Here is a 14,087-nt window from a genome sequence, read left to right on the forward strand (position 1 = left end):
TCACGTTAACGTGCGATGACGACAATATTTTTGTTGCGACCAAGAAAGAGCGCTGCTATATTTTATGTACTGTTTTATATTAACAGCATATTAGAATCGAATAATGTATATCAAAATCGTGTTTTACTTAAATTAATACACTCAAATCGATTATAATTCCCCAGAATAATTCACTCGGGCTACGACGTCGTGAAATTATTCCGCGGACATATAATCTCTTTTCGTGCATTAAGTAATAGAAAGAGCATTGAAACTCGAGGGTAAACGATTTGTACGAGGGGGCGTAGCCCCCGAGTATAAATTGTTTACCCGAGAGTTTTAATGTTCTTTCTGTTTTGTATCATAGCCTTCCATATATGGTATTTTTAGGCGTTCCTCATTGCCATATACAGCAGTTCAGTGAGTACTTTAAATCCTTGCATTACAAATGTGTAAAGCCCAGGTAAAATAAACCAATGCCAGAGAAGAAAAACAATAAAATACACTTCGCTGTCTACTGTTCCAGACACGCTGGCATTCTTTCCTATCCAACAGTGCGGTAACTAGCGTGCGGGTATTAAATACCTGCACACTTTTAGTTACCGCACCCTGTAGTCAGTGCATACGATTTACCTGCACCAAATTTGTTAAGAAAAAACACCTAACTATGATACAAACGTTCTCGGGTAAACAATTTATACTCGGGGGCTACGCCCCCTCGTACAAATCGTTTACCCTCGAGTTTCAATGCTCTTTCTATTACTAAAAACACTGTTTATCTATACGTTATTTTCTAATTAAAAATACCAGCAGAAACAATTTTCCCGGTCGACAATATTCAAGCTATAGAAATCGAATAAGAATTTGACTCTACAGTAAAATGTTGGGTTTATTAGAGTGCAAGTCAGTGAATCTTAAAATTCAGGTATCGAGCGACTATTCTTTAACTAGCTTGCGGCTCACAAACCGGGAATCGCTCCCGGTGCGGTTACGAACTTTCGACCTCCTGTTCTCGGGCGGAGGCCTTAAACCAAAACCCTGGTGTAACTTAAGTCCAGGAATAATATGTGTTTTACAATAGGTCAAAAGTCATTAAAAGGGAACAACCTCAAAGCGAAAGTTTTAGTTTCGTAATGCCCGGAGTATCGCATTTTCCATTAAACAGTAGAATGTTGTTGTTGTTGTTTTTTTTTTCTAAAAATAAACTTATGATTCTGCGATTGTTAAAATCATTGCACGCACACTTTTTGATAGCCGATTTGTGCCTATTCATCGGTTAGATGCAAGGTTTTACCATTCTGTACATAAAATAACTTAAAATGTGTTCGGTATATTTTTTTTCTTCTTTTCATTGGAAAGACTGATGGCTTATGTGTATATTAATAATCTTATAAGAATCAAATTAGGCTGCCACCATTACATTCACCTTCGTTCTTTTTGGACTGCTAATTTTCATATTGCAATCAAACGAAAGAGGAAAAAATTCAGAACTTCTGTTTATTTAAATATAAAAAAACGCAACTTCATTCAACATTGGTGCATGTTATGAAATAAATATTAACAGAATTAAACTGAATCCATATCTTAATTATAATATCAAAACACATAATTTCCCCAAAATTAAGCCTTATTGCTAGATTCTGTTGCATGCAAAACATAAATAAATAAATATGAAAGTAGGCCTATCTACAATGCGAGTTGATAAATAGAGAATATTACACGAGTGTCTTTTCATATTGAATTTATTAAACGAGTTGAATAAAATTGATAAAATGCTCGACAGCTCGCATTTTATCATTTTATTCAACTCGTTAAATAAATTCAATATGGAAAGTCACAAATGTAATATCCTTTTTATCACATGTAAGCTTTTCCTGTCGAAACATCAAAAATTCTACTTTATTTTACTAGTTAACAAGTCGAATTGACCAACGTCTCCTATACTTTAAACGACGTCGACATCAAAACTTTTATTACACTAGTGTATTATCATTTTTATTTAATGGCTTTATTACACTCCCGCGACGTCAAAGATGTGATAAAACCACTTATAACACCCTTTATATTACAGGAACTTATGTTTCTCAATGGGCTAATGGCATTAAAATTGTTCAAAATTACCGATATGCGGAACGTCATCAAAATGAACAGAACTAAAACATACTACCAAATTTGCATTAATATAATAAATTTTGAGGTTGAAGACCAGTCTCATAATGCAAGAACATCATTGATCAATTTCAAACCTGTGCTCAGAGTCAACCAATCATATGCTGGGGATTTTGGACTGGTTTCCAAACTCATGTTTATAATCTTGGACCTATATGAATAATAGTTACTTCGTGTACAAAGAAATATTAAAGAAGTCTTTTCTGATTAATACAGTTTTGTGAGTGTGATAATTATAAAGTATTTAAACACAAAACGACATAAAATTGAATTAGAAACAGGAACATCGCCTAACGGGTGTTTAGAACTAGCACATTCGGAACTTGTTAGGAACAATCTGTTTTAAGTGTATTACAGTCTCACTTTCAATGACCACAAACATGAAAAAAAAAACGATTACATTTACACATAATAAGATCATTCAGACCTTTCTATAAAGAACCTACGAGACACTACCTGAACATATATCTATCACAGAATTACATTTTCATACAATTTGCAAACAAAATATCCGTTCAAATTCTACTAAAATAAGTAGATATTAAATAGTACAACTTATATACATATTATACATGCATTCGATCCTTTGAAACAAACAAACTGTATTAAATGCAATCTGTTATCTTCAGTTTAGTCTAACAAGTATTTGACCGACTGTCCTAGACGCACAATGTCAATAGATGAAACTACTAGTGTACGTACGTGGCACTTATAGGAATAAGGTCAGTAATTCGGTCGAAAATGTGCTTCCGTGGTGTAGTCGAAAGAAGTCCATAATAAATAGATCCTAATTTTCCCATTTTTTGCGCAAATTTGTGTAGAACGAGTGCTTTAATCACCATTTTTCACTACTAGAATACATTCTGCATGAAATAAGACGGTTTTCATGTTCATACAACCCACATGGCAAGTTTTGCAGATCGAAACCGGAAGTAGGTGTTTATTGCGCGGACGAGAGCAAATATGCGCCATTTTTAGGGTAGCAGACCACAACTGACTGGCATTTCACTAGGAACTACATAACCCCCTATTTTCTTTTCATTTTTTCGTTAATTTGTGATAGAACTTCCATGAAAAATAGGTGTAGGAAAAAGTGATGTTCTCTAAAGACACATAAAAACGACCTGAAGTTGTCGTTTTTTATATGAAACAAAGAAGGATTTGAATTACTGACCTTTAACCTATAAGAGCTGAAATAAGACTTTCTTGAAACAAGTCGCAAATAGTCTTAATAGTCATAGATCGGTTGTATATGATATAAATGGGTGTTTCCAATGCAAAAAAAATAGTGAAATTTGAAAAATTTTGAATTTTGACCATATTTAGAGTAGATGCGCCTATTCAGCAGCGATTTCTGGGATTAAAAAGCCAATATTTTGTCTCCAGAATGTCAGAAAATGCACAAAATGCATCCTTCTGGGTCTTATTCATGACGGAATGAATGATATTTCAGAATCCAAGTGAAAAATAATGCAAACGAGTGAAACTTTTACCAAAATATACAATAAAAGGACCATAGGGCCAAAATTTAGCCCAGTAAATTGGTAGGGGGTGGCTGTTATTATGTGTCTATATTTCTCTAAAATCTCGAAATTTCACAATGAAACTTGGCAATATGTTTGGTATTACATCTTTCTTGAAAATAGAAATGAAAATTGTGTGATATTTGATAAGAAACATTTCTTATAGCAACACAGTAATGTTACATATTTAAACGGTATCACTGTTGCCTTACAACTATCACAACTACCTCTTACTTCTTTCACTGACATGCTAATGCGTCATCTTTTGCACAACCAAAATCTACACTTGCTGTATTAGGACAAAAGTTATTTGAATCATCGGTAAACTCCGACGGACGTCCCGCTGAAGCCATATTGGAGTCACTTATACGAATTCCATTACATTTATTGCGCTGCTCTCCGTTTGCTCCTGTATCTGCGACATCGGAAGGCACCGTGCTGATTGCGTGACTGCTCTCTGCAGCAGGACCATGGTCAACAGTGTCAGCAGTGTCATTAGCGAATTCCTCTGCTGATTTGCTCTTTTGTGTATCATGACTGGTGATCATTGGTTTAGGAGGATTACTAACCTCTGGTTTAGGCTTTTTAAACAACTCTATATAGTTTTCGTGCATATGCTCCCTTTCTAACTCATCCTTGATGGCACCTATCCAATGTTTCATGCAGGGTCCATTAAGATTAGAGAGAACATGATTTACGACGGACTCCTCAATGAGGAATGTGATCCACGGAACTTGGAACCTCTCATAACCTAGCTCACCCAGTGACTGTATGATCCTCGTGATTCTACGGTAGTTATGAGTCGACCTGAAACAGTTCATGAACATGTAGTTTAATCATCCAAAGAACAACCTAAGGTTTTCAGATTTTTAGCTCTCCTATCTGTATTTATACCAGACCAAACAATACCGGTTAACTCGAATACATAGAGATTGTTACTGGTAACCTTATAAGGCATTTATCACTTGCATTATGTTCTTTCATGCATTTCGTTGCAAAAAAAATATCTCGATAGAAAGTAAATAAATGATACCATAAGTGGACGGATAGTTCAGTGGTTTGCACACTGGCCTTCCAATCCTGAGGTCGGGGGTTCGATCCCCGGCAGCTACTCGGGAATTTTCAGAAACGCTTTTCAGTGTTTCCCACCTAACTAGAGGTGTACTGGTCAGGAACCCAGGCAATCCTTGCGTGAACCAGGCTGTCTATTCGCAACGAGCTAGGCTAAGTTAGCCGGACAAGCCTGTATCTGATGTCTGATCTCTCTGTCGTGGGGGCTTTGTCTTACTCTGTCCCTCTGGTCAGATCGTTCTGTGTCTGTACTAGTAGAGGATGAATTATGCGCCATGTGTGGCTGCATTTGAACTATGTAAAGCGCCTTTGAACGTGAAATTGATAATGAAAAGGGCGCTATATAAATCTGGTATAATAATAATACCATACTTCAATCAGTTTAACACTGATTGTTAAGAGCTTTGTGACTGCTTCCTGGCTGTCAAAACAAACAGTCATGTATGGATTGCGGTTAGATGACATCTAAATGAGGAACGAACGCATTTTGTCGGATTTTTCTTTGTTTCAATTGCACTTAAGAAGTAATTTTTGGAAATTTTTCATGTATGGATTGCGGTTAGATGACATCTAAATGAGGAACGAACGCATTTTGTCGGATTTTTTCTTTGTTTCAATTGCACTTAAGAAGTAATTTTTGGCAGACAAATAGTTTTCCAGTTCTCAATGGCTTGTTTGCCGAAAGTAAGTGACTTATTTCCTCGTGAATCATCAGTGTATGATCAAGGAAATGACAACACGACTTAATTGATTTACCAAATCTGTAACAGGGATTTTCTGGTAAAATATGACTAACTTTTGAAAGACCCACGTTTAAGTTACACCCTTTTGAGGCGGAAGTAGAACCCTTTAGATGTTTGACGAAAATGTTAATGTCAATTTCATGATAAAAAAAATGCTTCCCCGTATAAAACCCTTGTCCCATAACATATTTTGTACAAAAATGAAACATCGAGAGATTTTTCACGGAAAAAAACAAGATATTCTGAAAGGTTTATATGTTCCAGCAAAATGATGAAGTCCAAAAAAAAAAAAAATTTAAAGCGTACTGGTGTCCAAAAAGGCATAATTCAGATTTGGGACATAACGTAGCAGAGATACTATATGTTTCAAAATGATACAATCTAAAGAAGTCTTTGTTGGCCAGTTTACCTATAGCTATTTATTGAACGACCCTTGTACACTAGCTGCCCGTGCGGACTTTGACGTCGACACTTCAGTACATACCTGTTAAGGTGTTTGTATCTGTCTTGCCAGTTGTCACTTCTAGCCACTGCACCAGTGTTGCGACTCACAAGTCTCATTCCATAGAAGTCCAACATCATTCTGTATGCCATAAGAACCCGCGCACTTGCTACTTCATCCTCTCGGATTGCCTTATAAACAATAAACAGAAAATAGCTTTGTTATTCATAGACTAATGTTTAGTTTCAATTCGAAATTTGAGCGAACCTAGCATTCTTTGCTTACTTCGTAAGTTGGCATATTGTATAATTATAGCAAAATGGTGTTCCCCTCGTGCAGGGATACGGACAAAACCTCCTACGCTCGGACAAAATTACCCTTTTTTCTATCATATTCAATTTTTAATTCATTCCGTCTAAAAATATATATATATATATGCGCTTTTTTAAATCTATTCCAATCTGTTCCGTGAAACATCAATTCAAATAATAATGATTTCTGAAGTTTTCGTATTTAAAAGACGTTAACACTTATTTGAAACTGACATATATTCTGGTGGACACTTCCGGCCAAGTCCTTAAAGATCGTGTTGACGAGGAGCTAATCTGACAGCGTGTTCGCCACTTACTCGTACTATATCAATACAAGTTTCATAAACTAATAGGCGGAGTTTGCATTTGATAGTTGAATGCTTGCAACGCTTGAAAATAAAATTACGTTACATAGAAAAGATTTACTTGTAAATTAGAAATATGCTCATACCTTGGCCTCGTGTTCTCGAAGGGGCTGGGCGGAGGGATTCATACCACTGCCTTCGGGGGTTGGAAACAACCTGGACAAATTAAAACGTATGATTAACACTTATCAACGGCTCTGAGTTTATTTAATACAATATTGTCACTTTAAAATCAGTTCTTTATCCTACAGCATGTAATAGTCATTCAGCAATAGTATATATTTGTTGGAATTCGCATTTCCTCAATATGCTGTCAGTTTTGTACAAAACCTAAGACATAGTCCACTTTCATTTCATTTCAGTTTGAAAAAGTAGCTAGAGCCAATGTCTAACGAACAAGCCGTAGAGAACGTTGTTTTTTTTTTAAAAAGAGAGAAAGAAAACGACACCCAACAGTTCAAAAAAGCATACCATTGAATGTAGCTGTGATTGTTTTCTAACTTATTGTATCTACCAAACCATAGTAGCATCTCCCCAACTGTGTTACCTAGAAGTTGAAAAAATACAGGTCGGTCAAATGAATCAACGTAATCTATACGCTCGTTTTTGTGGAAAAGGCGCACTTTTTGTATATGTAACAAAAGTTGATTTTAAATTCCAGCAAAAAAGACTAATTTCAAGAAAATTAAAATAGCTGGGTATAGTTTAGACAAAACTTACCTGGCCATGGACTAGACCTTATTTCATTTCTGTAAAATCGCAGGTTCCTGTCTTGTTTGCTTGGGTCCTTTACATGCAATAATAGAAGAAAGAAATGGTAAATTCACTCCTTTCTAATATAACTAAAGCTGTAAGAAAATGAAGACCACAAGAACCTGAAATTCTATCTATAAGGAAACACACGTATGTCTATAAAAAAGACCACCTCTATTTTTGTTAGGGGTGTGGTCTTTTTAAAACCTTAGACTGGTGTTGGTTTATGGATAGAATTTCAGGTTCCTGAGATTAGACGGACTGGTTATGGTTTGATTCTAGATAGGGTATCTGTATCCTAGTTATTCAGAAATTCCTAGCACCAAACCTGATTTGTTTCCCTGATTAATTAAGTCTCTATGTAGTCAAAATAATTCGACGTTTATATTGTAGGCTATTATATTTGTGACGGGGCAGTCTATTATGCCAATATGAAAAAAAATATCTCGATATTTACCAGGATCCCGACAAATTAGTTGGAATTAGCCTACGTCTCTAAGGTGACTGACAGAGAAAATTCACTTATTTTATACAGCGATAGTTGCAACTGTCCGGTCCCCCTAGCAGATCTGTTACATTTCAGAACCCAGATGTCGCCCTACCTACTCAAAATTACGCATTCACTAATTCTAATTTTTTTATTACAGAAGATATTATCCCTTTTTTAGACAGATAAAAACAGTTTTGAACACAAGTTTCAGGTTGTCAACGTTAGTAGGCCTACTGGGGGTACACATGTTAACTTGATGACAATGGGGGCTCAAGCCCTTGTAACTATATATATGGAGAGAACTATATTGTAAAACTAGCACACACAAATGGATGTACGTATTTATACACAACTATCCCATGACCAACTAATACATGTATAACAAAGGAAAATATATCAGTCAATAATCCTTTAAATAGATGTACGACATATATTTGAAGATCATGAAGAAATATCAACACTATGAAGTAAAAAAGAAGATGTTTATTCAATGATAGTTAATTATAAAAGTTTACGTACCTCCGAACTGTGGGATAACCCCATTTTAACCACCCATTTGTTACTTAGATCGCGATCTTCCGTTTACACAAACACGACTACTTTCGGTTTTGATGTAGCGTCATTATCAGTCAGGCGCGTAGACTGATCAGGTACACACGGGATACATGGGGTTGCGAGTTTTATGTTAAAAAATAGCTCGAGCACAAAATAATGGGAAATTTACGTAAAAAAGCGAATTTTCACTTCCCTTTTATATCAGCATATTTAGGAATGGCACGGTATTAATTCAAACGATTAATCGTTATTTATGTTGCAAGAAATGAGAAAAGCAATAAAGTTATGAAAACGATTCAAGAATATACTCTCTCTCTCATATATATAATCTTCCAAGAAAGTGACAAAGGATTGAAATTACAAATTATTTGCAATCCGAATATGCAGTTACTTACAGACAGAGCTAGAGAACTAAAAGTAAGAAAGTTGATGAATTTTACCGGTGCAGGTACGGGCGGGTATCTAACCATAAATTTGTCGTATGCGAGCTGGATGGATTCCTCACATGTAAGAATTTAACACCGCAAGGGAAGTTCCGAATCCACTGCGGTGATGGATAGGTGATTCAAAGTCAGAGACCTGAACAATGTCGTCACAGGCCCCCAAATGGCAAACTTGACTTGATGCAATTTGAACACATCGTTATAATTAAACGCAACGAGTGCCACATGCAATAATAATACCTTTAAACAAGACCTTGAAGTTAAGGAACTTCGATGCAACGTTATTTCAAAATCTGATTGACAACAAAGTTATGAAATAGACTCATAATCGGCACTTTTATGCCAGCAACTCACAAAATCCGCTGATGAACTGCACTATTTTGAACCAAACAAAATGGAACAAAGGCCTTTTAACCTATGCTCACAATATGACCTTGATCTTGAAGAAGGACCTTGGTCTTGTACGCCACACACCATCCAGTAAAGGTGGAAAATTGGATATTGGCGCCGCATTGATGGGGAACAGCTATCATGGTTATGGACATAGAATCTTGGGCATACAACACAACACTGTTATTACTATGTACAGGCCCGTGTGCAGGATTTGTTTGCTGGGGGGGGGGCCCAACCTGGGGTGGGTTCGGGAGGGGTATCCCCTCCCGACTGCGATTTTTTTTTAATATGGCACATGAATAGATGCATTTTCTTGCTACCTGAAACACCTTTAAGGATGCATGAATGTATTATATATTTAAGGAAAAGTCTACTTTTTAATCATTTCATCAAGCCTTTTCAATGTATGTATGATTGTACAGTCACAGTGTATGGACTTATTTTTCTGTATGATACCCAGTTGAAAAAAATATTGAAGTTTTAAGATGATTATTAAGTAGACTAGCTCCTAGACTATGATAATTTTTTCACATTTTTATGATTTCCTGTAGTGAACTGAGCCAGTCTATATACTATGTCCAATATTACAATTTTAACATCTCTAGAATAGACTGGCATTTGTCTCTATAAACATAAAAAAGAAAAAAAATCATAGAAATATCGTAATTATCAGTGTAGTGGCTAGTCTAATTATTAAGGGTATCCTATTTGCAAAATGGCCAAATGTTTTTATACTTCTTTGACTACAAACTGTAACATCACAGCACATATTAAATGATATTTTTATGTATAAAACCCCTCATAAGTAACGAGTTTTAGATGCGTTTTGTAAGATTTACTGAGAAACTACTTTTAAAACTGCGAGAGTTTTTAAGTAAGGTTATTGGACCCAAAAGAGTAAAATTGATACAGTAGTTTCAAATTCATAATTGTTGTAAAATAAAAAGATAGGATAAATATCTATCAATTTAATAAATTTGGGGAATGTGCCTTAATGTAAAAACAAAATACAACCATCATGTTTCAATTTTCAGATTCATTTTAAGATTTACTTAACAAAACCAACAATGTTCTGATCATTTTATAACACTTCAAAAGAGTAAAAAACATAATTATAATAGTTTCTCCACTACCCAATCAAGTACTGATCAAGCGATCAATGAAGCATGCACAGATAAACTTTTACCTGTGACATGCCTGGGGCCAATTTCCTCTACCGGACACGGTTTTATGGCTCTTTAGCCTGTGTATTGCTGTCAAATCAAGCCAGTTGTGCTGGTGTATAAATTTGTTAATTGAGGGGCCCATAGTAATAAAAATCGTAACTAGCCAGCCAGCTGGGGGGGCCCGGGCCCCCTGGCCCCCCACCTGGACACGTGCCTGATGTATATGCATCCTTTCATGAATCTTTTCCAACTTGTCATCACTAATTTGAAATTGAACTACACATGATGTATCAAACAAATTCAAATTCGTACTAAAATCTACTATGTTACAAATGTACATGCAACATGGTCCTTTATGCATATTTTTGACAAAGTCCAGTGCCATAACTCTGGCCTTGCCAAGTGAAGTCACTAACAAAACACTAGGTGCACTTCACGGTCTAAATAACTACCATAAGAGGTATTATACAGCATGATATACATTGCACGACATTCATGACACAATGTCAGACGGACCGACAGACATATATTAAAAGTTCAAAGCCAAGTGCCCTTCCTTCACAACCCCAAAATAATTTTCAGCCATATTTCACACCAAAAACAAAAGTTTAAAAATCTGAATTTTGTCTTTATCTGTTGATGGAACTATTTATAAATTTTCTAGGATGATGTATCCCAGTTAACAGCATAATTAAAACAAGAGCTGTCCGTAAGACAGCCAAGCTCGACTATTCGAAATATTGTAAGAGAAGCAGGAAATTATCACCCAAAATTTTAAATATCAAAAGAGTTTTAAGTTCGAAAGGGGACATAATTTGACCAAAATGCATATCAGAGTTATGGGACTTGATGCTATCAACTAGTTTTATAACCCCGAAGAAACATGTTAAGTTTCAATTCAATATCTGCATTAGTTTTGGGGATAGTAACTTGCATGTAAAACTTTAACCAGAATTTTCTAAGTCCAAAAGGGGGCATAATTTGCTCAAAATACATGTTAAGAGTTATGGAACTTGACCCAGTGAGGTTGGTAATTGACCTAGAAAAAGAATAAATAAGTTTCAAAGCTATATGCCTTTTGGTAATAGCTGTATGTACTTGCACGCAAAACTTTAACCAGGATTTTCTAAGTCCAAAAGGGGGCATAATCTGCCCAAAATACATGTCAGAGTTATGGGACTTGATTCTATCAATAAGTTTTATAACTCGAAGACACGTGAAGTTTCAATTTAATATCTGTAGTAGTTTTGGAGATAGTAACTTACATGTAAAACTTTAAGCAGGATTTTCTAAGTCCAAAAGGGGGCATAATTTGCCCAAAATACATGTCAGAGTTATGGGACTTGACCCAGTGAGGTAGGTAATTGATCTAGAAAAAGAAAAAGTAAGTTTCAAATCTATATCGTGGCCTCAACGCGAAATTAGTCTATGTGTATATAGAAATAGAAGCAGATAGACTAGTTTCCCGTTGAGGCCACGATATGCCTTTTAGTAATAGCTGTATTTACTTGCACGCAAAACTTTAACCAGAATTTTCTAAGTCCAAAAGGAGGCATAATTTGGCCAAAATACATGTCAGAGTTATGGGACTTGACCCAATGAGGTAGGTAATTGATCTAGAAAAAGAAAAAATAAGTTTCAAATCTATATGCCTTTTAGTAATAGCTGTATGTACTTGCACGCAAAACTTTAACCAGAATTTTCTAAGTCCAAATGGGGGGCATAATTTGGCCAAAATGAAGGTCAGAGTTATGGGACTTGGCGCTATCAACTACTTTTATAACCCCGAAGACACATGTGAAGTTTCAATTCAATATCTGCATTAGTTTTGGAGATAGTAACTTGCATGTAAAACTTTAACTAGAAATTTTTAAGTCCAAAAGGGGTCATAATTTGCTCAAAATACATGTTAGAGTTATGGAACTTGACCCAGTGAGGTTGGTAATTGACCTAGAAAAAGAACAAATAAGTTTCAAAGCTATATGCCTTTAAATGATAGCTGTATGTACTTGCATGCAAAAACTTAATCAAGGTGTGACGCCGATGCCGATGCCAGGATGAGTAGAATAGCTAGACTATTCTTCGAATAGTCGAGCTAACAACATTTTAATGGACCAGAAAATTACATAGAGAAAAAAAATCCCCTACAAAAAGATCAAAGAACAGGCAAATGCAGTGAATTTATATCTCAAGAAAAATAGGTTGTTTTGTGAATGAGCCGACTACATTTGAATATTTCATTTCAAGATACTGGGTTTTAAAACAATTCAAGTGAGTTAAGATAACAAGTTTCATTTGCACAACTGCCGTACTGTGATCTATATTTGTATTAAATTTCATCAAGATCCATCAATGGGTTACTCTATTATGATTTTAAAACAAATAAAAAACAATAACTTTGCAGTTACTGAAGAAATCCTGATGCATGTGCACCGCCATACTACAGTGATCTATATTTGTGTTAAATTCCATGAAGATTTTTGTTTGTTTGTTCCGTTTGTTTTTGGATTTAATGCAGTTTTTCAACAGTATTTCAATCATGTCATGGCGGGCAGTTAACCTAACCAGTGTTCCTGGATTCTGTACCAGTACAAACCTGTTCTCCACAAGTAACTGCCAACTTCTCTACATGAACCAATTCTATCTTAGTCAATTACTTTCTTCTGTGGGAATATATAGATTGTAGAACAACTCAAGGCTTTGACTCTAAAGTTACTTAACTGATCCTCACAAAAGCTATGCATTTACCACTGCCCTGTAGTGATCTACATTTTTGGTAATGTTTCGTCAATTGGTTACTTTGAAACAGTCAAGAATCCCAATCTTTTACCAAATTAATGGGAAAAATCTGATTTTACTGTGTCAAGGGGGATCATACCATGTGTGAGCAAAGATCATGTGGTAATTCATATTAAACTAGATTTTAGCTAAATACTTTTGAAATTTTAAGAATCTTCAATTACGGATGGACACACACATGTACGGACAAAAGAGCAATGCTAAATCTATACCCCTCCACCTTCATGCATCACTTTTATCTGGATCTTGCAAAATAAAACTGCTATTCAGTTATAAATATCTGTTTTAGATATAGCTGTTGCTGTTATTAGGTTCAAGGTCACACCATCAAAATTATAGGTCATATGGTGACTTTCCATGGTAGAGAAAGAAGAAGAACACTGGTGCTCATCCCATCATTATTTCAGACATGGCCGGGTACCTGGACAGAACCACTAAATGGCTTCCTCACCTGCACGAATTTTACAACCCATGTGATATTTCAAACTGACGGCAGTGAGGAACAATTGATTCAAAGTCTACAAATTTGGTTGATTGAACAGTAAGCCTATCATTATATTCCAGATACATTATGGTGTTTGTCAGAATTAACTAGAGCTATCACTAAAGGTGATGAATGTACCCCCCGCATGCACTGACACAGTACATTGCAATTTGACACACACAAGACTGCATAATTTTGTGGACTGTATGTATATAGACTGTATGTATACAGTATAGTAACAAAAAACAAAGTCCCATAACTATGCAGAATATTTATCTAAAAGAATGTTACATGCCCCATGCACAACTAGGGTTGGTACTGATCACTTGTGTGAAGTTTCATTAAATTGTGTGCAAGGGTTTGGTAGATTAGGCACGCACAAGATTGCATATGAAGACTGT

The 14,087-nt window shown here is 35.6% G+C and overlaps 1 protein-coding gene across 1 annotated transcript; it reads right to left on the minus strand.

The window, feature by feature from the left end:
• Positions 1 to 1,462: 1,462 nt before the first annotated feature.
• On the minus strand, positions 1,463 to 8,483 carry LOC128550304 (opioid growth factor receptor-like protein 1). Its single transcript, XM_053529110.1, has 6 exons — positions 8,366 to 8,483; positions 7,324 to 7,390; positions 7,075 to 7,150; positions 6,690 to 6,759; positions 5,970 to 6,118; positions 1,463 to 4,478 (listed from the first exon to the last, which is right to left on the minus strand). Exons 1-6 carry the CDS (start codon positions 8,387 to 8,389, stop codon positions 3,911 to 3,913), a joined length of 954 nt encoding a protein of 317 aa, XP_053385085.1. The 5' UTR covers positions 8,390 to 8,483; the 3' UTR covers positions 1,463 to 3,910.
• Positions 8,484 to 14,087: the final 5,604 nt, after the last annotated feature.

This window comes from Mercenaria mercenaria, chromosome 17 (assembly GCF_021730395.1).
Source record: "Mercenaria mercenaria strain notata chromosome 17, MADL_Memer_1, whole genome shotgun sequence".
Lineage (NCBI taxonomy): Eukaryota > Metazoa > Mollusca > Bivalvia > Venerida > Veneridae > Mercenaria > Mercenaria mercenaria.